This window comes from Neophocaena asiaeorientalis, unplaced genomic scaffold (genome assembly GCF_003031525.2).
Source record: "Neophocaena asiaeorientalis asiaeorientalis breed wild unplaced genomic scaffold, Neophocaena_asiaeorientalis_V1.1 scaffold429, whole genome shotgun sequence".
Classification (NCBI taxonomy): domain Eukaryota; kingdom Metazoa; phylum Chordata; class Mammalia; order Artiodactyla; family Phocoenidae; genus Neophocaena; species Neophocaena asiaeorientalis.
This window is the reverse complement of record NW_020173550.1, coordinates 3,349,145-3,375,154: the sequence shown is the minus strand read 5'-3', so window position 1 is coordinate 3,375,154 and position 26,010 is coordinate 3,349,145. Positions and strand designations below refer to the sequence as shown.

The 26,010-nt window shown below is 46.6% G+C and overlaps 1 protein-coding gene across 6 annotated transcripts in view; it reads left to right on the top strand.

Annotated features, from left to right (window-relative positions):
* LOC112401434 (tumor necrosis factor receptor superfamily member 10A) overlaps positions 1-16,469 on the top strand; it is a 32,511-nt gene extending 16,042 nt beyond the window's left edge. The window contains exons 2-10 of one of the 6 annotated variants that reach the window (XM_024747698.1): positions 6,827-6,929; positions 7,746-7,859; positions 8,555-8,666; positions 9,446-9,519; positions 9,607-9,696; positions 10,228-10,259; positions 10,722-10,898; positions 13,117-13,192; positions 14,366-16,305. In XM_024747698.1, the coding sequence (XP_024603466.1) occupies positions 6,827-6,929; positions 7,746-7,859; positions 8,555-8,666; positions 9,446-9,519; positions 9,607-9,696; positions 10,228-10,259; positions 10,722-10,898; positions 13,117-13,192; positions 14,366-14,679 (1,092 nt within the window). In that variant the 3' untranslated portion in view covers positions 14,680-16,305. Of the gene's footprint in view, positions 1-3,022; positions 3,274-6,826; positions 6,930-7,745; positions 7,974-8,554; positions 8,667-9,445; positions 9,697-10,227; positions 10,260-10,721; positions 10,899-13,116; positions 13,193-14,365 lie in introns of those variants that run through there. The other 5 variants (XM_024747695.1, XM_024747696.1, XM_024747697.1 and 2 more) reach the window with 5 other exon arrangements.
* The last annotated feature ends 9,541 nt before the right edge of the window (positions 16,470-26,010 follow it).

Below are 26,010 nucleotides of genomic sequence, written 5' to 3'. Positions count from 1 at the left end.
AAGCAACAAAAGCAAACATAAACAAGTGGGACTACATCAAACTAAAAAGCTTCTGCACAGCAAAGGAAGCCATCAACTAAACAAAAAGGCAACATCCTGAATGGGAGAAAATGTTTGCAAATCGTATATCTGATAAAAGGCTGAGATCCAAAATATATAAGCAACTCATACAACTCAATAAGAAAAACCAAACGATCCAATTAAAAAATTGGCAGAAGATCTGAACAGATATTTTTCCAGAGAAGACATACAGATGGCCAGCAGGTACATGAAAAGATGTTTAATATCACTAATCATCAGGGAAATGCAAATCAAAACCACAATGAGATATCACCTCACACCTGTTAGAATGGCTATTATCAAAAAAACCCAGGAAATAACAAGTATTGGTGAGGCAGCGGAGAAAAGGGAACTCCTGTGCACTCTTGGTAGGATGGTAAATTGGTGCAGCCACTATGAAAAATTATGGAGGTTCCTCAGAACATTAAAAATGAAACTACCATATGATCCAGCAATTCTACTTCTGGGTATTTATCTGAAAATAAATGAAGACACTAACTGGAAAAGATATCTGCACACCCATGTTCATAGCAGCATTGATATCAATAGCCAAGATCTGGAAACAACCTAAGTGTCCATCAATAGATGAATGGATAAAGAAATTGTGGCATATATATATATATACACACACACACACACACACACACAGACATACACACAACGTGCTATTATTCAACCATAAAAAGGATGAAATCCTGCCATTTGTGAAAACATGGATGGGCCTTGAGGGCATTAGCCTAAGTGAAATAAACCAGACAGAGAAAGAGAATACAATATAATCTTTCTTACATATAAAATCTTTAAAAAAAAAAACCCAAAAAACAAAACCCAAAAAACCCCCAAATCAAGTTCACAGATACAGAGAACAGATTGATGGTTGCCAGAGATGGGGAGGGCGGGTTGGGGTGAGGGTGGAGAAATGGGTGAAGAGGGTCAAAAGGCAAAAGGGAAAGAAAAAAGGACTGTATGCGAACGGAGAGTTAAGAGACTCAGAGACAGCTCCATGACTGTGGGCTTTTGCACAGGGGCTGGGGAGGATTTCCTCTGGCTGGTTGGAATGTCTCTTGCTTCCTCTTGGTTCTCAGTGCCATGGTAGGTGACGAGGCTGGGGGGTACCCAAGACCTCCACCAGCCTGAGTCATCAGTTCCGTCCAGTCTGCCTTGGATTCTCTCTGGCAGCTCCCCTCCCCAGGACCAGCTTAGACTCCCCTTCCTCTAGTTGGACTGTTACTAGAAGACCTGCCTCAGGCCACCGGGGTCAAGGGGCAGTGTGCAAAATATTTTAAAAATGTTTTTAATTAAAAAAAACTTTCCTCAAGTCACACAGGGATTTATTGACTCAGGGATGATTAGAACCCAGAGGTCTCCAGTGGACATGTTGGTATTCTGGTCTGCAATTAAAAAAAAGAAAAAAAAATCAAATATAGGGTCTGGTTGGGGGCATTGCTGTGACAAACAGCAAATACAAAAGCACTTCCCTACCAGGCTTCTGGGCCCTCACCAGGCTTCTGAGGGGGCAGCTTCCAGAACACCTCCCAGTTGTGGTCCCCCCCCCCCACTTCACCCCACCACTACCACCATGCAGCAAAGGACAGGGACCCTTGTTCCCAATCTGCAACCTCCTAATAGGAAGTAGGCCTGTGGAGCAAAATGATGAAGGAAAGAAAGGAAAGGCATAGAGGGAAGAGGAGGATGACTTACTCTGCTTTGAACCAGGCTCACCGTGAATAGATTATTCCTTTCACTGGAAGAGGTTTTCATAATAAAGGTTCCTTTCTCTTTATTTTGCATCGTTATATTTGAAAGGTGCCGTAACAGACTTTGATGGAACTTTAAACATTTTTTTTAACAAAGTATTTGTACCTGCATTGTGTTGTAAATGCTCACACCCCCCTAGGATAGAGGACCCAGCACCAGTGAAGAATGGGGGACAGACTCGGGCTTGGGAACAGCACCATGGAGTCCATGGCAAGAGCCCGCAGATATCAGAGGCCCAACCCAGACACTGGAGGGTGAGGGAGAGGGTAGAGGAAGATGCTGGGAACCCTGAGGGGGTATTCACCAGGGTCCAAATGTTCTATCAGGTACAACTTCAGGTTTTTAAAACAAACGTGATGAAAGTAAATTTATACAGCCATGCTAATGATAATTAAGGTCCTTAAAAAGTAGAATTCACAACAGGAAAATATAGTGTGTATCCTTTGCCTTTAAATAAATACTTATTTGTAATTCGATAGTAAATTGATCATAAACATTAATTACGTGAATAGGCCCAGGGCAAAAAAAATCCCACCAGGTCTCTCTCATTCTCTAAGCACTTAAATCTCAGAAAGTGCAAGTGAGTCTGGCAGTCTACTCATTTTTCTAACAATTCAAGGTTTCTTAGTTCACACCCCTACAATAACGTGCAGGGCATCCACTCTGTGCCAAGCGGGGCTGGAGGCGCTCCGCAGACTCTCGGGGGCGGGGGGGTCTCCTTCTTGGGAGTCCCTGTTCTCTGGCCTCCTTGGGGCCCTGGTCAATGGAAGGGGGGCGGGGAGGAGCAGAAGCTGAGAGTGGGCAGAAGGCGGTAGTCAGAAGACAGGTGGTTCAGGGTTTATGAACGGGTGGGGCATTTGCCCTGCAAAGGGGCAGGGTCAGGACCCGCCTTGAACGCAGATTCTGAATCTCACAGCCCGGATCACAACAGAGCATGTGGGAGGTGCCCTGTCCCCACCTCCAAAGGCACAGACCGTACGTACCTTTGATGAAAAACCGCATCCCCGGGCATCAGCCGCCAAAGCAGGTAGTTTCCTCTTTGAAACAGAGGTGCCGTCAAGCTCGCTGGGCTCCTCTCGTGAGCCACACGCGATTGGCTAGAAGTGGTGAATGTTTACGTCAACTCGACGGAAGGCGTAGCTCATTCGCCGCCGCGGGTGACGCAACCTGAGGACGGTATAAAGCTAGCGTCAGGCTGACTCATTAGACCGTAGAGCCCTGCCCTGCGCATCGCACAGGCGGCGGGGACGGTCCCGCGCCCCACGAAGCACACTTTCATTCTTGATGGCCACTCCGCGGCGACCTGGACAGCGAGCGCCCCGCGACCGCACGGGGCAGCGGGCACAGAGCACACAGGCCACCTCGAGCACCCGGGCAGGGCGCGCCCCCGGTCCCAGGCCTCGGCTGCGGGGCCCCTTGGTTCTCATCTTCTTCGTCCTGGGTGTCCTGCTGTCGGTGAGTTCCCGCCGCGAGTCCTGGCTCCAGATGGCGCTCTCCGTGGCCGGGAAAGGGCGGGGGCGAGGGGGGCGGGGTACGGCTGGGCATGTCCCGGCAGCACCCACCCGGGCGAAGCCCAAGTACAGGGGGTGAGGGGGTGGCGGAGTGCGGATCCGGGGCTGGCAACATCTACCTGCGGCCCCGAAGGAGAAGAGCCCGCTCTCCGCCTCCGGGTCCTTGGAGGGTCTGGCCTCCAGATTGGTCCCAGGAGAGCATCAGCGAGTGACTGACAGATCGCCTTTTCTTTCTCTTCCCCTTTCCTTCCTCCGATCCCCCTCACTCTTTCTCTCTTTTTCTCTCTTTTTATTTTGCACTACGTTTAACTTTTAAAACGTGTCCTTTGTAAATCGATTAACCGTGTAGGCCCCTGCCTTCCCCCACCACTGCCTTAAGCACCTTTGAATTTCCTTTTCCCTGAAAGGGAAGCAACCTTTAACGTTGCTTGCTGTTTGTTGCAATTTATGGGTGCTGTGTAGAAACCATCAATCAACCCACAGTTGGGACCAGATTCTCACCACTTCTTTAGGAGGCGAGCTGGAGGCTCTGGGGGCGATTTACCACTATCAGCATGCAGCCTAAAGAAATTCACTATGGAAAAAAATGTGCCTCCTTCCACTGCTTTCTCTGGTTGTTTGAGGCTCTTCTCGAAGTTTCTCATATGTTCACAGGAAAAAAAAAAAAGTTAAGGGCCTAACAAGGTTACAGGAATCATGAAAATGTGTACTTTTCATTGTACAAATCAGTACTAAAACTCAGAAAAGAAATAACGTTTTGTATTCACAAAAAAATATAGAATTAGTTTTTTAAATTATCAGTTGATCATAGGTAGGATTCATGTTGAACACGGCTCGATGAATGGCTCTGGGTGCCTGTAGGCACTGTCAAGTATCCGTGTAGCCATGTGCATTGTCTGTTAGGTAACTCCTTAGAAGTGGAACTGCTGTCAGCAGGTTAGATAATTTTACACGTTTGTTTAGATAAGGATAAAGTGGCCTCCAAAAGAAGGCTGGACGATTTTACCTCACACCGAGAGTCCACAAGTGTGCCTGTTTCCCTACACCTTTGCCACATTAAACTTTCATTCTTTGCTCGTCTAAGAAGTAAAAATGGGGCACCGCAGTGCTGTGGTTTTGATTCCTCGGTGCCAGTAGAGATTTTCAAGGATCCATGAGATTTCTGAGACTGGGAGTGGATGACCAGGAGACCCCAGATTAGGCAGCAGGGGAGGGGGCAAAAATACAAACAGTAAAAGAACTGACAAAAATCTTACACAAATTCTTTCAGACAACATAAGAGTTCTTCAGTAGATTCTAAGCCCAGCAGAACCCTAATAGTGAAACCTGACAAAAACATTTGAAAAGAAGAAAAATATTAATACGTTTCAATATCCTTCCTAAAAACAGAGGCAGAATTCCTTAACAAAACAAATAGTAAACTAAATTCAGGAATATTTAAAGAAGAAAACATGCCGTGACCAAGTGGGTTTAGTCACAGGAATAACATCTGAAAATGAGTCAGTGTTTTTCACTATGCTAACACCATGAAGGAGAAAAACTATATGAACGGCTTAACAGATGCAGAAAAAGCATTCGGCAACTCTTAACCTCCCTGTCATGCTAAAACCTCTCATTATATCAGGGCAGAAGAGACCTTCCTCCATCTGATGAAGGCCACTTCCTCTTGGAGTCACATAGGAGACTAGGGTAACCTAGAAAGGGGTGTGAAGGGATGTTCTGTAGTAATGCTAATTTCCAGGATCTAGATAGAGGGTTTGGGTTTCCCAAGTGTATGTGTTTTTAAAAACTGTTTGAATGGTACCCTTAAGAATTGTGCATTTCTTTCTCTGTAAATCTTAACACTGAAAAAAACTGTAAAGAAATATGGAGCTCAAGTTACTGACAATGCTGAAGTATTGAGTTGCAGACGTGAATTTCATCATAAAAATAAGACACAGGAGAATGGACAGAGGGATAGATAAAGAAAGAAATATGGGGCTTCCCTGGTGGCGCAGTGGTTAAGAATCCGCCTGCCAATGCAGGGGACACGGGTTCAAGCCCTGGTCCCGGAAGATCCCACATGCCGTGGAGCAGCTAAGCCCGTGCGCCACAACTACTGAGCCTGCGCTCTAGAGCCCGCGAGCCACAACTAGAGAAAGCCCGCGTGCAGCAACGAAGACCCAACGCGGCCAAAAATAAATAAAAATTCAATAAATTAATTTTAAAAAGAAAGAAATATGTGATAAAGCAAATATAGCAAAATATTAGTTACAGAATCTAGGTGGTGAGTATATGAGAGTTTACCGTACAGATCTTTAAACTTTGTTGGATGCGTGAAAATGTTCATAATAAAACATTGAGGGAGAGCGCCTGTGAGAGGAGAACCAGGAAAGAGAGGAGGGAATAGGACTGTGAAGGCAGGGGAAGGAGATTCCACCAACTTGTGGGGAGTCAGAGGAGGCCCAGCCTGGGGAAGGGACGACTTAGAGGACATATGTGGGCTTAGCTGTCCCCAAATACTTGACAGACTTTTCTGTGGAAGAGAGCTGCATTTTATCTTTTTTAGATCCAGGCAGTTGAACTGGGCTCGACGTAAGCTGTTTCCATCTTAACAGTGTTTTTCTTTCTTTCTTCTTTTTCCCTTAATTTCACTTTCTATTTTGTCACTCCCAGGTTAAAGCAAAGTTGCAAAGACTATGCAACCCCCCCGCTTTTTCCTGTACCATGTGAAAAATAGCTGCTGATATGATAGATCCCATGACTGAAGAATGTATATTTCCTACAAATGAGGACATTCTCCCCCAAAACTACAACACAGCCTTCAACATCAGAACACCAAATCAACACGTTAATCCTCATCACATCCTCAGACTCCATTCAGATTTTTTCGACTGGCCCCATTGTGTCATTGTTAGCATGGAGACTCATCTCAGAACCCTGTGTCGCTATTTCTTCTTCCTCTTTGTGACTCATTATGTGGAACGCTAACAGCTTCCTTTCCAGGACAGCTTGTCCGGTTAAAGCCGAAAGTTCATTACTCAACTGTGATCCTGTATCCTGATTTTGAAAAAGCGTGTGCATAGTATGGCTGATTTGTGAAAACGTGTGTGCGCGCACGTACGCGCACGTGAGAAAGAGAGAGAGCCTGAGAGTATTACACATATGGCCAAATAGAAGAAGTAAAGACACAAAATAATGGATGTTTTCTCTAACGGGGGGGATCCCTGTGGTTTCTGTATTCTTATAAAGAATTTTTCCTTGCCCATGCTTTCTGGAATAAACATATTTTATTTTATTATAAGAGAAAGGAATACCAGGAAAAAAATTTATGTGTAAGTTACTTGGTAGCACAGAAGGCCAGGGGACAAACGTGAAAAGAATGAGAGTTTATAGCTGGACGAAAGGCCCCAGTTCTGTTTCGTTTTGCAGGCTGTGGTCAAGGGACTGTGGGATACATCCTGGGAGGGATGAGAGTCTGGAAGCCACTCATGCCTGTCCCTGCTTTGTCTCCACAGATTGCGGCTGCTTCAGCCATGCCCATAAGGCAGGAAAAATTTCACCAGCAATTAACTGCCCCGCAGGGATTGAAACGCAGCCTCTCAGAGAAGTGTCTACCAGGTACATTCTAAGACTGATCTCCAACCCTTACCGCACCCTTATCTTCATGTCCTTCTGGTCTTCTGATTCCTGCAGTTCCCGGCTCTTATTCCACAGGCATTTACTGGAAGTCTTCCATGTGCCAGGCGCTGTGCCAGTGGAGGGCACGAGGCCCCCGCCCTCCTGGAACCCTCCTCCTAGGATGGTACCCAGACAGATGGACAGATATGACAGTCAGAGAGATGAGATAGAAACCGTGAGGATAATTGAGTGATGGGTGGGACAGAGTCGGGGTTGGTGAGGCCTCCTGGGGATGGTGACCTTGGTGCAGAGAGCCAGGTAGAGTGCTCCTAAGAGGGCCCCAGGAACTGTCACCCCAGGGGGCAGGGCTGGGCTTGTTTGAGCAAAGCTAGGGGGCAGCTGGGGTGAGTGGAGGGTGGAGAGGTCACCGGGACAGGTGGGAGGAGGCCACAGACCCTGAATACTGTGAAGGGAGCATGAGTTTTATTTTTTTAGTGAGGTATTAAAGTAAGTAAAAATCTCACTGTTTTATATTGATACATGTTGAAATGATATTATGTTGGATATTGCCTCTTTCTTTTTACTCTTTAATGTGCCAACTATGAATGTGACTTTTATGTGTGGCTTGTAATATATTCCTGTTGACAGTACTGGTCTAAGGTATGTGGTAGATGTAGAATCAAAAGATTAAAGCCAGGTCAAGGAGAGTTCCCTGTGTGGATTCCACTGATGGCCGAAAGAGGCAGCCCTGTCCACACTGCCAGCCTCGGGGAATCCTGTGGGGATTTACTCACCAGCTTTTCCCTTCCTTCCCAGGGTTCTATATGGAGGAAGCCAGTGGAGATTGTATGCCGTGCACGGATAAGGTGGATTACACCAATTATTCAAACACCCTGTCTTCTTGCTTACTCTGTAAGATTTGCAAATCAGGTACAGGACATGTCCCCGTGCCTACAGTTGGGTGATGAGATGGGATTTGAATGGAACGGGAAGTCAGAAACCTGATTTCCAGCCCAGCTAGGTCTTCATCTTACCCTGTCTTAGGTCAGTAAAATAAATGAAAACAGAAATTATTTGTATAACGTATGCCACCTGGTAGGGAAGTCTTTCAGAGCATCAGTTGGAAGGGGGGGAGTAATGTGTCCCTTGACGGAGGGGCTGGTTAGTGACAGCATGGGAGGCCTGGGTGAGTGGGACAGGGCTGGGTTTGAGCTGTGTGGCGAGTCTGGCTCTGGGCCGGGCCCCTGTGAGCCCTGTGACTTCTGCTCCAGGATCTCAGCCTCTCTCATGACCAGCTGGGCCAGGTCCTCTCCATCCAGAGTGTCTCATATTACACCCTGCCCCACCCCCACCCCGGCACTTGCTCCTGATTTGTGATCTAAAACCTTTTTCTTCCCAATCCTGATGTGATCTGTAATGACGCATGGTCCCTTTCATATGCCTCTATTGGTGACAGGTGAACAGTGGCTGTCCTTTGGATGGTCTGTGTGTGTTGCTGCAGAAAATGGCCCCCAAATTACTTCCTGAACTGAGTAGAACTGAGTGGGTGGGGATCTGGGTGGTGAAGAATGGTTGAGAGACACGTGAGGGAAGCACACCCCCCAAACCTTATCTTTGGTCTCCAGGGGAAGAAGAGAAAAGTCCATGCACCTCAACCAAGGACACTGAGTGTCAGTGCAAACCTGGCACTTTCCGTAGAGAAGATGCACCTGAATTCTGCTACAAGTGCAGAACCCGGTGAGACATGGGAGCCTAGGGGGCTCCCAACCCCCAGAGACCCCCAGTTTCCTTGTACCCCTTTCTCCGGTTTCCATGCAGCCCCTCCTACCTCCTCAGGGCGCCCTTGTGCCTGTGGGGTCTCCTGAGCATGCAGCAGCCCTCCTCATTCCTCTGTGTGTCCTTCCCCAGGGCCCCCTTCCCACACCTCCTCAGAAGGAGCCTAGAAAGACAAGTGTCTACCACAGACAGAAGTCATAATGAGGCCATATGTGTGCTCCTTCAAGGTTCCCGTAAAACCTGAGCCAACTCAGCTGGCCTCACATCCAGCCCTTGTTCCCCAATAAGATCTGAATCTTTCCTATTTGGAGATGTAGGGGCCAATAGTAATTAGCTCTTCTCTGATGTTCCAGTGCTGGCTGTGATTGGTAGGAAGAGTCAACAGGTGGAGGACAAGAGGATCCTTGTATTAAAGCTTGACTGGAGGATGAGGCTTGGCTTGTGCCCAAACCCTTCTGACCCTTGACTTGGATGAGATCCCCCGTCCCAGGGGCCCAGCTCCTGAAGGGGCAGCTCTGAACACTCAGCAGGAGCCCTGGGGCCTGAAGTGCACAAGCCCAGATCCTTCTCCCACCCAGCAAGGGGTAGTGAGGGGACCCAGCCCTGCAGACAGGGGAAGTCCGTCCCTCCTGCACTGTCTTGTCAGGGTACCCCAGGTGGGAGTTTTCTCCGTCTTTCTCCTCATCTGGCCAGCTTTCCCTGACGGATCCCCTCCATGTCCTCCCTGTGTCTGTACCCAGGTGCCCTGATGGGATGGTCGTGGCCACGCCCTGTAGTCCCTTCAGTGACCTCACATGTGTGGACCGAAAATCAGGTACCCAAGCCAGTGGGGAAGCCCCGGTTCCTGGTGAGACAGTGACCACGCGCCCGAGACTGTCCACCACTCCCTCTTCCTCCTCAGACACTTCACAGCTGGTGATCGGATATGTAGTTGGAATTATATCTGTCAGTGTCCTGCTCGCATGTATTTTCTGGTGGTTCTGCATTCAAGGTGAGGTTCTGGGAGGGAAGGGGGAGGTGCTGGCCCCCTCCTCCATCTCCCCAATCCTCCTGTTCCTCCTGGCTTGGCTCTGATCTTGTTCCCCGGGATCCCCCTCCGCCTCCCACCTCACCTGCTCCTACGAAGCCGGGATCACATGAGTCCCCCATCTCAGCTGACGGTCCCCTCTTCCCCCTGGCCAAGTATGGTGGGCAGGGAGCAGGGTCAGTTCTTAATGTCTTTAGGACCCCCAGCCAGGGCAGAGAGGTGGTCAGCACCTTGACTGGGTGACAAGAGTCAGGGGAGAGGGTCGTTCAGCAGAACCCCACAGAGATTTTACATGGGTTTCATTTCCCCCTTCTCTTCTCCCTCCCCGCGGGTTCTCCAGATTTGGAATGGCCCGCTCCCTGTCACCAGGCCCGGGGCTCCTTGTTCAGTGTCTGAGCCCCCAGCCCACACCCTGTCCCTGGCACTGTCCCCGGGGAGGGAGGTGCTGCAAGAGGGCGCTCCCCACGGCTCAGGTGGATGCCTCTTCTCTTCTAGGTTGTGGCGTGGAACCTAAGTGCCTGGGCAAAGTGAGTTGGTTTCTCCAGGACCTGGTGGCATCAGGCCCTCAGTAACTGCTTGGCCCTGGGTGGACACGGTCCCCAATTTGTCCTATGCTGTTGTCCCTGGCTCTCTCAAGTGGCCTAGGAGCTCTGGGCTGACAGTAGGAGAGCAACTGGCCTGTTGAGAGCAGCTCTAAGGCTGGTTGACAGTGCTAGCCCTGTCCCTCTTACTGCTTGTGAGACACCCTCACCCCATAACCCTGGTTGCACGCTGGGGCATGGAGGGTGTCAGGAAGGGGTGCTGAAACCCCCCTTAGCACAGCACTAGGGTCCAGGTGCCATCAGCAGAGCCCTGGATATGCTGAGTCTGTACCCACCTGGGGGGCACAGCATGGGAGTAGGTGGGGAGGCAAAACCCACAATGTCCCCTGCAGACACTACATGGATCTGTGGGTATGGATTCCTGAGTCAGCTCTTTGCCTTCCCAAGGTCCTCTTCCGGCGCTCACATCCCTTAAGAGGTCCTGGGGCTCTGGACAATGCCCACAACAATATGCTGATCGAGAGAGATTCGCTGATTGATCTGGTCCCTGAGCAGGAGGCAGAAGAGCAGGTGAAGCCGACAGATGCCACGGCCCAGTCCCAGGGGGAAGCAAAGTGTCTGCTGGTGAGTGTGGTGTCCTGGCCCTTCTGCTTGCCCAGGACTGTGGTAGAAACAGGGAAGGGCCGATGCTGGTCAGGTCTCCTGTCCCATGGGGAAGTGGTGATGGAGGGAGATCATGGTCATGGAGGGGAAGGGAGCCCACCCCCTGCTATGGTCGACTGGAAGCTCTTATGCTACTTATCATCTGTCTTGTTCTCACCACGTTCCTGGTGTCTAGAACAGCCAGAGTGGTCCCTCCCATGATTGTTCAGTGATGGAATTAAAGCTACATGATATTTTTCTGTGTGATTGTTACATGCTTTCAAGCCATTCCTCATCACGTTAGGAATTTCACATTTATTTCAAAATTATTATTAAGTTGAATCTATTTGAAAATTAGTATTTGTCTCAATGAATAGACATATTTGTGGGGTGGCTTCCTAGTAGAAGTAGAATCTCTTTGTCAACGTATAGAAGTATTTTTCACTGTACACACACACACACACACACACACAGACGTTTGGGGTCATATCATTTCAATAGTTTTGATATGACATTAATATATTTCTTTTTTGGTAACAAGCAAAAAACGGACTTAAACTTGTATTTCTTTTGTTTTGATTATTTTGAGATGATTGTTGTCTTTTCTGGTAAGAGTCTTTCTAAGCAGACATGCTCTTGTGCCCGTGAGTACATGCATGTGTGTTTTTTCATTTGGTTTAGTATTTTAATGTGTAGAATTTTATATATTAACTAATTAAATCTGTCGATACATTTATTTTTCATTGCTCAGAGCTTTTAAAGTCCTTCATCGGGACTTCCCTGGTGGCGCAGTGGTTGAGAGTCCGCCTGCTGATGCAGGGGACACAGGTTCGTGCCCCAGTCTGGGAAGATCCCACATGCCGCGGAGCGGCTGGGCCCGTGAGCCATGGCTGCTGAGCGTGCGCGTCCGGAGCCTGTGCTCCACAACGGGAGAGGCCTCAACAGTGAGAGGCCCGTGTACAGCAAAAAAAAAAAAAAAGGTCCTTCATCAAACAGAAGATAAAATTCTCTAATTTCTTAGGTAATTTCACGGGCCTCTCACTGTTGTGGCCTCTCCCGTTGTGGAGGTAGGCTTTTAATTTTTTTTATTTTATTTTTTTGGCTGTGTTGGGTCTTCTTTTCTGTGCAAGGGCTTTCTCTAGTTGTGGCAAACGGGGGCCACTCTTCGTGGTGTGCGGGCCTACCAGGGAAGCCCAGGTAGGCTTTTTTAAAATGATGTGATTGGTAGCATAGAGCTTATAAGCCAAATGGAGGTACTTCCCTGGTGGCGCAGTGGTTAAGAATCCGCCTGCCAATGCAGGGGACATGGGTTCGAGCCCTGGTCCGGGAAGGTCCCACATGCCATGGAGCAACTAAGCCTGTGTGCCACTACTGAGCCTGCGCTCTAGAGCCCACGAGCCACAACTACTGAGCCCACGTGCCACAACTACTGAAGCCTGCACACCTAGAGCCTGTGCTCTGCAGCAAGAGAAGCCACCGCAATGAGAAGCTCGCACACCACCACGAAGAGTAGCCCCGGCTCGCAGCAACTGGAGAAAGCCCACATGCAGCAATGAAGACCCAACACAGCCAAAAATAAATACATAAATAAAATTTTAAAAAAAAGTTAAATGGAATTTATTTTGTGATAAATAAGATATGAGGAGCTCCCTGAATTGTTCTGAGTTACCATCTCATTCCTTATACTCAATTTAGCTGCTAATTTTTTGAACCTTAATTTATAAATTAATCTAGGAAGAACTGAGATCTTTTAGATATTCTGTATTTTTCTTATGAAGAGAGGTAGCATTTTCAAGTCAAGGGTTTTATAATACCTCAAATAGATGTGTGTTTTTCTTTGGTAAATTTCTCCTATTTCTTGTTGAGGCTGTGTCTTTGTACTACAAGTGTTCTGTAACCTTATGAGTTTATCTGACTCTTGTAATTCTTTATATAATTTATTATCTGCTACAATTTTTAACATTCATCCATCCATACATTCACATTTAAGTATTGTTGCTAAACCATTAGAGTTTTGTAAGAATACAATCATATATCAAATAATGACTATTCTGTCTTCTCCCTTCAAATATCCTACATTGTGTTTTTGTTTCACTTATGGCTGCATATGCCAGAATTTCAGAACAATGTTTGCTAGGCTCAGTTCTGGAACCCAGGACACCTGATTAAGACCAAGTCTGTTCTCCACTGTGTTTTACAGGAACCAGCAGAAGCTGAAGGGTCTCACACGAGAAGAAGGCTGCTGGTTCCAGCAAACGGTGCAGACCCCACTGAAAGTGAGTGCTTTCCCTGGGCATTGGGGCAGGAGTGGAGGGAGGAGGGACAGTGTCCTAACTGCCGTCCCCATAGCTGTTAGGGCAACTCAGAGCAGGGATGGCTTGTCACTGGACCTTTGGGACTCTAATTCCCTCTCTGACCCTCTTCTTCTCCCCACCCTGCACCCCTCTGTCCCCTAACAGTGTCCCCTAACACCTCCCTGTCCTTCCCTGCCCCCCATCCTCCCTCCTCCCCTGTTGCTCAGGGCCAGGTTGGCCCACCCTGAGGCATCTAAGGGGCTGTGCCGTCCAGCAGGGCACCCAGGGGCCGCAGGAGGCTGTGGCCAAATCTGATGAGCTGTAGTGTAACTCCATACTGTATTGCAAAGAATTGGTAGGAAAAAGGACTGTAATATGTCTCATTAACAGTTTGTTGTATATTGATTACATGGTGAAATGAAAATTTTTAGAATATATTGAGTTAGTACCCTATTTTATGAAAATTAGTTATTACTCGTTACTTTTTACGTTTTTCAGTGTAGCTGTTAGAAAATATAAATTTGTATCCGGGGCCCACCTTGTGTACCTATGGACGGTGGTGTGCATTGCATTTCACACACGTCTCATTGAATCCCCAGTACAGTCCCGTGAGGTGGGTGGTGCTTGCTCCATTTTATGGGTTAAATTCTTGCTCCGAGTCTGTCCCCATCTAGCTCTGCCACAGTGTCAGTCAGCGAGGCCGAGCTGGGCGTGAGGCCAGAGACCTTCCTCCCTCCAGGCCCTTGCTCTGTCCCCACTGCAGAGGTGGCAGCCAGGTGACCTCACTCTCGTGAGAACGGCAGGTGCCCTCCTCTGAGGTCTGTTGCACCACTGTGTCCCGCCCTCTGTCTCCTACCACAGACTGCCTTCTCCCTCCATGACGTCCATCTCCCCTCCCTGGTGGGCCCTCATTCCCCGCTTAGGGCAGGACTCTCTGGAGACCTGGACTCCCTGCAGTGCTTTGGGCACAGGTGAGGCCCAGGCAGTGTGGCCTGATTCTCTGCTGACGGGAAGCATGTCAGGGACGCAGAGCAGCAGGTTCACCAGCAGGGGGCGCTCCTCAGCTCCCACCCTGGGGTCTAGGCCTGACTGAGGGTCCTCTGCCCTTTCTGAAGCCTGTCCCAACTCTGTCTCTGTGACTTTCCCCGAACTTAGGCCTGAGGCTGTTCTTTGATGACTTTGCAACCATCGTGCCGTGTGACTCCTGGGATTTGCTCATGAGGAAGTTGGGCCTCACGCAAAATGAGATCCTTCTGGTCAGAGAAGGGGTCCGGGTCCCTCGGGATGCCTTGTATGAAATGCTGGATACTTGGGTCAGCAACAAGGGACGGGAGGCCTCAGTCAACACCCTGCTGGACGCCTTGGAAAAGCTGGGGCAAAGATTGGCAAAGGAGACAATTCAGGACCACCTGCTGGACTCGGGAAAGTATGTCTATGAAGATGGTGAAGCAGGCTCTGCTGTGTCCTGAGTGTTTGAGGACCTCAGCCTTTCCTGATAGACTCGCACTTTTCATTTGTACTTGTTATTTGTATGTGTCATTCATGTTGCTATGTATGCATTTAATGATGGGTAACATAATACACATCATTAAAGTGCAAACATATTGTGAATCTTTGTACTTTTATGTTTATATATATATTTATATAAGTGTAAAAAAAAATTTTGGAACTATACTTTCTAGGTTGTTTATGTGGGTTACCTGGATGAGAGCTGGGAATCAAAAATGATTAGAAATACAAAAGGAGGAAATTCCCTGGCAGTTCAGTGGTTAGGACTCTGCGTTTTCACTGCTGAGGTCCCAGGTTCAATCCCTGGTCGGGGAATTAAGATACCAAAAGCTGCGAGGCAAAAAAAAACAAAACAACAACCAAAAAAAGCACAAAAGAACAAAACAACAACAACAAAAAAAGCAAAAGAAAAAAAAAAAAAGGAAAGGAGAAAAAGCCCACTGTGGGGAGAGCACTGATAGCATCTTCTCCCTCAAAGGAAGTTTGGTCACTTTCGGATGCCTGGTGACTTCTCCAGGGCCCACTTTAAACATGTCAATTTTATAGCTGTGCGACTATTTACATTTTTTATAGGTAGGAGTTTACAACTGAGCAGAGAGTGAGGAGAAGTGGCATCCACGTGCAGCCCTGCATCTGGTGTCCGTGAACTGGGCTGTCATGCCTTGGCCTCCTCCTGTTCATATTGGCTATATAAAGGATCTCATGGCCTTCTGCAGAAGAGACTCACACACAAACACCAGTTCTTAAATACTGTGAGAACTGACCAAAAATGGCTGCCATATTAAGGTTTGGTCCTTTTATTGCTTTTTAAAAATATCTTTCTGCCATTAAACCCTTCTCCATAGTGTTCCAACTGCTGCAGGATAATTTAATGGTGGAAGCAATTCTCAGGGGTTTTTGGTCTGTTCCATCTCAAAGCTTTGTGTGTTGTCTTCCCTAAGGTTGATGTGGCTAACGTGGCCAAACCTGGAATTGGCACATCAGGATACAGCATGTGGAGTCCACTTGAGTTTATAGAAGGGCCGAGCCTGTGGTCTTGGTGCTATATGCCCCTGGCCCCGATGTCCTTCCCTTTCCTGGAAGTCAGGTGTTTCCTGCCTTTGCTGTTCCTTCTGTGCAGGACACTTTGCCTTCATCTTCAGTGGGAAATATAAATGGATTCTTCACTTGTCCCTTTCTCAGAAGACTTCCTTGAGTGCCAGTCTAAAGTATTAGCCTTGCCAGTGTCTGTCAGCTATATTCACTTGTTCGCATGTTTATTGTGTGTTTTACCGATGAGAATATTTAAGAACTGAACTTGCATCCTATATTGCTTTATGCCAGTTTAGATATGATACTTTTGAAGTTTTACTTGAAAATTGGATGTCTGTTCAAGTGTCTTCTCAATGAGAGGACCCCTTCTTGAAGATTTTGTTAGAAATATCAAGCAATACAAGAAATATCATTAGGTACAAAATACTCATGTGTTTATGAATTTGTGACCAAATTATGCAATGTTATATTTAAAATTTTATAATTTTATATAAATATGCATTTTTATGAATCCGTGACCAAATTAAATATGCAATTTTATATAATTTTATGTGTGCTTTTCTCCTCCATCCTCCTGTCCTCCTGTAGAACAGTGCTGAGTGACCCGGGTGCAGGGGTGTGTGTTCTTGCTGTGTGACCCGCTCCATCCTTCTCCCTTTTATGCCTCGGGCTCAAGCTCGCCCTGCATGGGTGTGTCTCCTGCTCTGACTCTGGATTTCCGGGCGCCAGGTTCCTGGGGGACTGGAGTCCAGCTCCTCCTCCCTGCCCTTCCCCTGGGGGAGGACCCCAGCCTGGCCCAGCTTCCCCACAGCCTCCCCAGATGATGTCTCTGGGCCACACCTGGGCCTGCTGGGCTCCCTTGACGTGCAGACCGGCTCTGACAGAGCTGCTGGGAAGTGGGGTGGGGCCCTGCTTGCTGGGGTCATTCTGTGACCCCTCACCTGGGGGCCTCCTGGGCCACCTTCCCTTTCTGTGCCTGCTGGGCTTTCTGCATCCTCATCAGTGGGCCCAGTGGCTCAGCCCTGCAACCTCATGGAGCCCCAATTCCCTTGCCATTGGACTTCAGGCCCTGGCTCTCCCACCCACCAGAGTTCCTGGGAGGCCCCATGGTCCCACCCCTGTCCCCTTCCCCAGAGTGAAGGTGCTGGGTGCAGAGCTGCACACTCCCTTGGGCCCCCCTCCTGCCACTGCCCCTGCCTGTGAGTTATTACATATTACATCAGGATTGGGAAGAAAAATATTTTAGATCACAAATCAGGAGTAAGAGGTGAATTTATAATTACTTTAAATTATTGAAAAGAAATTTTGCCTGTATGAGGCCCTTGTATCGAATCATCTGAATCGTCCTTGAACTGGGCAGTCTGATTGGGCCTCCATCTGTTTCTGTGTCTGTCAAAGTTTTCCTGGAGCCTGCGGGGTGAGAAGGTGAAGGTGTTAGGGGTGATATTCCATGGTCAATAGGCTTTATTTCACAGTCCACTTGGGATGAACCTGAGCAGTTTTGCAGGATACGTAAAAGCCCGTATTACTAGAAATTACTCTAAAACTTAGTGTTTTAAAAACCACAGCCTTTATTACATCACCATTTCTATGGATCAGGAATCCAGGCCCAGCGTAGTTGGGTTCTCTATTCTGGGTCTCACAAGACTGGGGCTGCGGTCACTGCAAGACCTGAGTGGGGAAGGACAAGCTTCCAAGCTCACACACAAGGTGGTGGCAGGATTCAGTTCTTGGGGGGCAGTTGGCAGGAGGCTACCCTGGGTCTTTGTGCTGTGAGCCTCTCCATAGGGCTGCACACCACATAGCAGCTTCTTTCGTCAGAGTGAGAGAGCAGGGAGAGACTGGGGGGAATGTCAGGGTGACTGAAGTCACCGTCCTTCTACCCTGATCTTGAAAGAGACGTCCCACTACTTCTGCTGTTCCATTTCTCAATATTGTGTTTGAAACCCTGACAGGTCTGAGATCCTACTAGTGAGTTAACAAGTTACCTTGCCACAGTTATATACGGGAGTCCTTGTGTGTCTGTGTAGACCTGGGTAGCATGTATGTATTTGTATCCATGTATACATGTGTATATGTATGTATACAAACATACATGCTAGCAGACTATACACACACCATCACGTCGTACAATTTCTGGATCAAGGATCAGACTGTTTAGTTGCCAAGCAAACTTAGCCCCGGTTACCCAAGCCCCAGGTCCCCATGGAGTGAGGGGGTAGAGGCAGACGTACCTGAGCATGCAGTGGGGTTTATGCCACTGGAGAGGAATCCCATATCATGAAACTCAGAGCTTATATAGATGGTTGACGCACCTGCGTCTGCTCTCCTCCTCAGTAAAAAAGATCATATACTTTACTCTGCAATAGAAACAAAGTCTCTTGGAGGAGAGGAGCCTAGAATGTGAGCACATGTCCCTGACAGGGAGGGGACAGCCTCTAAATCCCTCCAGGGAGGTAGCCAATCTCTACCTTCTAAGGCATGTTTACCACTCAAAGAGCCTTTAAACAAAGTAGCCCACAATCTTTGCTCGGAAAGCTTAAACTTTAAGCAAATCCGAAAAATGTCGTCATGTCCATTTTATACATGCAAAACAATAGTATGAAAGGCCAGAAATTCATCCCAAGTAGTAAAGAAGATAACCAGCATGCACACAGCCTCACGGCCTGGATGTTAAACATTCACTCTGGAATTTCATGAAATACAGATAAACTTCTAAACCCACACTATCTTGAGATTGGACAAATAGAAAACTCATTTTTAAAAACAGATTTCCACAAAAGCGTTAAGTGACTTTTCACCCACCCCTTTCCTGTGTCCTGAGTCATCTTTGCCATTTTTGGATTCCTCATACCCAGGTTTTACCACCTCTCATCACTTGTCTGCTGGTCTTCAGGTTTCCTCTTTCTTCTCTGTCCGTGTGGGTGCACCTCATGCTCTCCCTGCTGAATCACTGCAAAAGGTCTTTCATTTTGACAGCTGTCTCTCTCCTCCACTTACTCGTATAATCCTGTAGGAGCTCTGGAATCTTGCTGATCCAAACCACTTCCCAGGATTTCCACCCCTCCCCATGCCTCCCCCTGGAGAGTGTCCAAACAATGTCTTATTAAGTGGCTTTTGCCCCATTCTCTGAGTCACTGAAACCATTTCCACACAAACGACCATTTTAATCTACCTATTAGCCTAGTTAAATAATCATGGATTATAGAAACATATGCACACCAAAATGTTTCTTGTAGTATTATTCAAATGTCAAAAACTTCAAAATAATTAAAGTGTTCCCAATGGGATTCTGGTTAAATTACTGGTGTTAACACTCATGCAGTATGTTAGGGAGTTATTAAAAGTAATACTGTAGCAAAATAATTAATGAAATGAAAATATGTTCAAAATATGTTAAGTGGAAAAAATTAGATTATTAATAGTATTTACATGTGGTGGTTTTAAGACAGGTGCACAAATTCTTTGATATTTTTCTTTCAGAAAAAAAAAATCTGTCTGGATGACAGATCATCCAGACAGAAAATTAATAAGGAAACACAAGCTTTAAATGACAGAAAAGACCAGATAGATTTAATTAATATTTATAGGACATTCCATCCAAAAACATCAGATTACACTTTCTTCTCAAGTGCACACGGTACATTCTCCAGGATAGATCACATCTTGGGTCACAAATCAAGCCTCGATAAATTTAAGAAAATTCAAATCGCATCAAGCATCTTTTCTGACCACAACGCTATGAGATTAGAAATCAGGGCTTCCCTGGTGGCGCAGTGGTTGAGAGTCTGCCTGCCGATGCAGGGGACACAGGTTCGTGCCCCGGTCCGGGAAGATCCCACATGCCGCGGAGCGGCTGCGCCCGTGAGCCATGGCCGCTGAGCCTGCGTGTCCGGAGCCTGCGCTCCGCAATGGGAGAGGCCACAACAGTGAGAGGCCCACGTACCGCAAAAAAAAAAAAGAAATCAATTACAGGGGAAAAAAACGTATAAAACACAAACACATGGAGGCTAAACAATACATTACTAAATAACCAAGAGATCACAGAAGACATCAAAGAGGAAATAAAAAAATACCTAGAGATAAATTACAACAAAAGCACGTTGATCCAAAACCTATGGGATGCAGCAAAAGCAGTTCTAACAGGGAAGTTTATAGCAATAAAAGCCTACCTCAAGAAATAAGAAAAATCTCCAGTGAACAATCTAACTTTACACCTAAAGCAATTAGCGAAAGAAGAACAAAAAACCTTCAAAGTTAGCAGAAGGAAAGAAATCATAAAGATCAGAGCAGAAGTAAATGAAATAGAAACAAAGAAAACAATAGCAAAGATCAATAAAACTAAAAGCAGGTTCTTTGAGAAGATAAACAAAATTGATAAACCTTTAGCCAGACTCATCAAGAAAAAGAGGGAGAGGACTCAAATCAATAAAATTAGAAATGAAAAAGAAGTTACAATGGGCACCACGGAAATACAAAGCATCCTAAGAGCAACTCTATGCCAATAAAATGGACAACCTGGAAGAAATGGACAAATTCTTAGAAAGGTATAACCTTCCAAGACTGAATCAGGAAGAAACAGGAACAGACCAATCACAAGTAATGAAGTTGAAACTATGATTAAAAGTCTTCCAACAAACAGAAGTCCAGGCCCAGATGGCTTCACAGGTGAATTCTATCGAACATTTAGAGAAGAGCTAACACCCATGCTTCTCAAACTCTTCCAAAAAATTGTAGAGGAAGGAACACTCCCAAACTCATTCTATGAGGCCACCATCACCCTGATACCAAAACCAGACAAAGATGCTACAAAAAACGTAAATTACAGACCTATATCACTGATGAATATAGATGCAAAACTCCTCAACAAAATACTAGCAAACACAATCCAACAACACATTAAAATCATACATAAAATGGTACAGATGAACTGGTTTGCAGAGCAGAAATAGAGACACAGATGTAGAGAATAAATGTATGGACACCAAGGGGGGAAAGTGGCGGGGGGCGGTGTGGGGGTAGTGTGATGAATTGGGAGATTGGGATTGACATATATACACTAATATGTATAAAATGGATAACTAATAAGAACCTGCTGTATATAAATATAAATAAAATAAAATTCAAAATAAAGGAAAAGAAAATACTGTTCTCTTCAAACCATAATTTATACCTTCAGTATATTGCGTATTACTAAGTAAAGTAACCTTACTCATCTTTGCATTGTGAAAGACTACAGATATCTACTCAGTGAATGGATGAGGAAAATCTCTACCTCCATGGCCTTAAAAACATATTTTGTCTATATCCACAACTGATATTTTATGTATAACTTAGGACTTCTTAATGTCGTTGAATAAAGTTTTACAGATTACTAAAAAAAATTTAAAAAGGAACAAAATTGGGACATTTGTAGAGATGTGGATGGATCTAGAGACTGTCACACAGAGTGAAGTAAGTCAGAATGAGAAAAACATACATCATATATTAACACGTATATGTGGAACCTAGAAAAATGGTACAGATGAACCGTTAGAGACAGAGATGAACCAAACAGAGACACAGATGTAGAGAACAAACATATGGACACCAAGGGGGGAAAGTGGCGGTGGGGGTGGGGGTGTTGGGATGAACTGGGAGATTGGGATTGACATATATACACTAATATGTATAAAATGGATGACTAATAAGAGTCTGCTGTATAAAAAATAAATAAAATAAAATTCATAAATTAAAAAAAAAGGTACACAGTGCAAAAGAACAGATGGTCAGTGTAAGCCAAGAGATGGAAATTCTAAGAAGGACCCCAAAAGAAATGCCAGAGACAAAAAACACTTTAACAAAAAGTGTGGACTTATTAGTAGACTGGACATGGCTGAGGAAATAATCTCTGAGCTTCAGGTTACCTCAGTAGAAACCCCCAAACTAAAAAGCAAAGAGAAAAAGACTGAAAAAAACAAAACAAAACAAAACCCAGGAGAGACTATCCAATAACAGTGGGATAACTAAAAACTATAACCTAAACATAATGGTAATACCAGGAAGAGAAGAAAGAGAGCAAGGAACAGAAGAAATATTTGAGACTATAATGAATGATGATTTTCCCAAATTATTGTCAGACACCAAGCCACAGATGCAGAAGCTCAGAGTCTACCAAACAGGATAAATGACAAAAACTATACCTAGACTACAGAAAATCAAAGTTAAAGAAAAAATCCTGGAAAAAACCAGAGGAGAAAAAAAAAAACCTTACCTGTAGGGGAGAGAAGATAAGAATTACAGCTGACATCTGAGAACCCATGCAAGCAAAAAGAGAGTGGAGTGAAATGCTTAATGTGCTCAGAAAAAACCCCCACCAAACTAGAATTCTGTACCCCATAAAACTATCCTTCAAAAGTGAAAGAGAACTAGAGACATTCTGGGACAAACAAAAATTGAGGGAATTTTTTGCCAATAGAATTGTATTGCAAGAAATATTAAGATCTTCAGAGAGAAGGAAAATGATATACTGACTCCAAACACATGCATACACCTAAATCTTAAAGCCCTTTACTCCCTACTCTCTGATTTTGATAATGACTCAGCCAGCTCTCAGGTTAGGAAACCTTTCTCTCTCTTACGAAACGTATCTTATCACCTCCAGTGTTATAGTGAGCATCTCTCTCAGATCCGTATCTGCCTCCACTTTCCTCTTTCTCACTGGTGCAACCTAACCATGAGGACACAGGCCAAACAGTGCTCGGGACAAGTCCGAGTTCACACATCTAGTCCACCATCCACTGAGAAAACAATTTTGTCTTTATCAACAATTATCTTAGTGCTGGTTTGACCAGGGCCCACACAGTGAAAACTGGCTCTGGGAGCCTATAACCTGGGCAGTCCCTCAGCATGACATTCACTTGCCTCTGTTCTGTTGCCAAATTGTTGCAGGAGACAGAATGTGGGGCACGAGAGGATGGTCACATCCCAGGTCTCAGGTGAGTCCCTAGGACGGCCGCCAAGTGTGGGTTCTTGGCTTCAAGCAGGAAAGAATTCAAGAGTGAGCTGTAGTAATGAGAAAGAAGGTTTATTCAGGGAGATACCCACTCCACAGACAGAGTATGGGCCATCTCGGAAGGCAAGAGCGGCACCAGGGTATGGGGTTGTCAGTTTTTACAGGGGTGGGTAATTTCATAGGCTGGTAAGTGTGAGGAATATTCCAGCTATTTGGGGGAAGGGGTGCGGATTTCTCGGAATTGGGCCACTGCCCACTTTTTGACCTTTACGGTCGGCCTTGGAACTGTCATGGTGCCTGTGGGTGTGTCATTTAGCGTGCTGATGTGTTACAATGAGGGTATACTGAGGCTCAAGGTCTACTGGACTCGTCTGGCATCTTGGACCTATTTGGTTCTAATCAGTTTATGTTGTGCCCTTGGGCTATGTCATTCTTTTAAAGGCTGTGCCCTGCCCCCTTCCTGTCTCAAAACCATCGGTCATATTTCCCACCACCCACGTTAATACCCTCTAGAACAGGACAAGAAGTAGCCCTGTGCAGGGCCTGTGGGGCATCGGGGACAAGGCATGGCCTTTCCTTTCCTCAGGACAGTTCCAGCCACAGGGAGCTGAGGCAGAGACACAGAGACACCCCCCCCACCCCCGCCACCTCCAAGGTCGCCAAGGTGAAAAGAGCCTGGAGGGGCTGCAAAGCAGAGGTGACAATGCCACGGGTGGCAGGGACACAGGTGGACATGGAGGGGAAAGTCCACACAGACAGGATCACAGATAAGAACAAGGTCAGAGAGATGGGAGGGAGGGGTGAAGTGAGGGAAGAGGAGGCTTCCTAGTTTGAGGTCAGCCGTCTCTGCTTGAGGGATGCAGGATGTATACATCCTTGGATGTGTGTGTGTGTGTGTGTGTGTGTATGTGAGAGAGAGAGAGAGAGAGAGAGAGAGAGAACCAAATGTCAGAGGTGACGTAAAGGAAAGAAGGAAGATGAGAAGAGAGGAGGCCCTGTGTTCCAGTTCTTGGGCGGTATAAGACTCCATGGACCCTAGCTCTTCCCAGAGATGAGGGTCAGCTGGGAATTTCCTTGTCTTTTTTTTTTTTTTTTTGCCTCAAAGCAATGCATGCTTTAGACTCTTCTAGAACCAAATTTGATCCTCACTCTAGCTAGGTTTGTTGGATCAAGAATCAACTCAAACAATCTCCTTTATCCCCTCTAGAGCATACAACCCTTAAAACTGCCTTGCTTATCTTAAATTAAGCTGTAATTTGGTAAACTGACATCAGCTTCAGATCTGTCCTCAAGGTCTTCCTGTGGCTTGAGATCTGATTCTGAGGTTTATGACTTCTTTTTAACTGTGTAAAAAGACCACAGGGTGAGAATCCAGGCATCAGGCTTCTCATCCAGGGCCAGACACTAAACAGCTACACGATCCTGGGAAGTCATTTCCTTTCCTCTCCAACCTCACATTTACCCTTATTCAGGTAAATAAGGGTAAATGTGAATAAGGGTAATTATGAGGTTGGAGAGGAAAGGAAGTGACTAAATGACCTCTCAGGAACCCTCCAGTGGTGGCCCAGTGCTGCCTGACTGCACGCCTCAGAGACCAAATGTTCGCCTGGGGAGTGGTCAGCAGGGGACCCAGTTCCCAACCTTGGGGCTGCTCACCTGCCTGCCCCTCCACCAAAGAGCTGGGGGACCTCCAGCAGGCCACGTCTACCTATCTTCGTCTCACATTGCTCGTCGGACAAGGACAATCAGAGATCTTACCCAGCAGGGCTTTTGTGAGAATTCAATGAGTGTCTATGTGTATAAAGAGCTTGGCCCGTGGTGAAAGCTGTATTTCAGAACAAGCTGTCTTTAGTGTAATCATTACTCAGAAAGCTGATTTTAATTCAAAAAAACCCAAAAAAACAAAAAAACCGCATCCTCCAATAGTAATATCATAACCCAGGGCCTCACCTCTGTCAGAGGAAATCTATAGAGGAATCACATCACAGGCTCTCTGGAGGTGGGGCGAGGCGAGGGTGATGGGATCGCAGGCCATTTTCTTTTGGTTATTTAGGTCCCTGGTCTCACTTCCTCCACAGACGGTGAGCTCCCAGGAGCAGGGAAACATGGAGTCGTTTGTTTCCTTCCCCCAGGGCCCAGACTTTCCCAGAATGAAGAGCTCTTCAAGTATTGGGCTGACCAAAAAGTTCGTTCAGTTTTAAGTAAAAATGAGACACATTGTTTCATTTTCATCAAGAACTTTATTGAACAACATGTTCATTAACCAAATGAACTTTTTGGCCAACCCAATACTTGGTGGGTGAATAACAGCACCCTCCCCAGGACACAAAGGAGGTGAGCCTAGGGTTGGCCTCAGCATCCTGCCTAAGGACAGTTTCCAGGCTGAAGCTCAGGAAGGGACCCGACAGGGGCCCTGTGGCCTCTGTTAAGGGAATGAGAGGAGTTCCAGGAGGCTGAATGCACGGCGAGAGCTGGAGAAGAAAAGCTGCCCAGAGAGAGCTCTGGAGACGTGCAGAGGGGCCCATCCAGTGTGTGGGTGCACGCGCGGGAGGGACCCACCCCAGGCTGAGAAGAGACCACTGGAAATCAGCCGGCTGACAAGGATCGAGGCTCGCCCGTGGCTGGCACTGTTCATGCTGCCATTAACCAGAGTGGACAGACTGCATAATAGGGCAGCTGCCTAGATATCAGTGGTTAACTACTGACTAACCCTTAATACTTAACTGAACTCCAATGACTTAGGAATGAAGTTCTTCTAGCTTAACACTGAAATTGTCTTTATATTTTACCTTTAAAAATAAACATTCCTATTTTCCCCCTCTCCCTCTCAGCTCCTCTCTAGAGACTTCAGACACAGTACACTTTTCCTCTCTGACCTATAGTTTCTCATCTGTAAACTGGAATTAGCTCACCTCCCCTAAATGTCCAACGTGGCTGTCTAAAGTGTTAGCACACTGGGGTGTTAAGTACAACGCAGACCCTTTCTTCCTTTTCCCCCCTTCTCACATACACCTGAAGAGGAACCAGCAGGAGATGCTATTCCCAGGGCAAAATATACCTGCTATTATAAAGATGGTCATGGGCTTCCCTGGTGGCGCAGTGGTTGAGAGTCCGCCTGCCGATGCAGGGGACACGGGTTCGTGCCCCGGTCTGGGAAGATCCCACATGCAGCGGAGCGGCTGGGCCCGTGAGCCATGGCCGCTGAGCCTGCGCGTCCGGAGCCTGTGCTCTGCGGCGGGAGAGGCCACAGCAGTGAGAGGCCCGC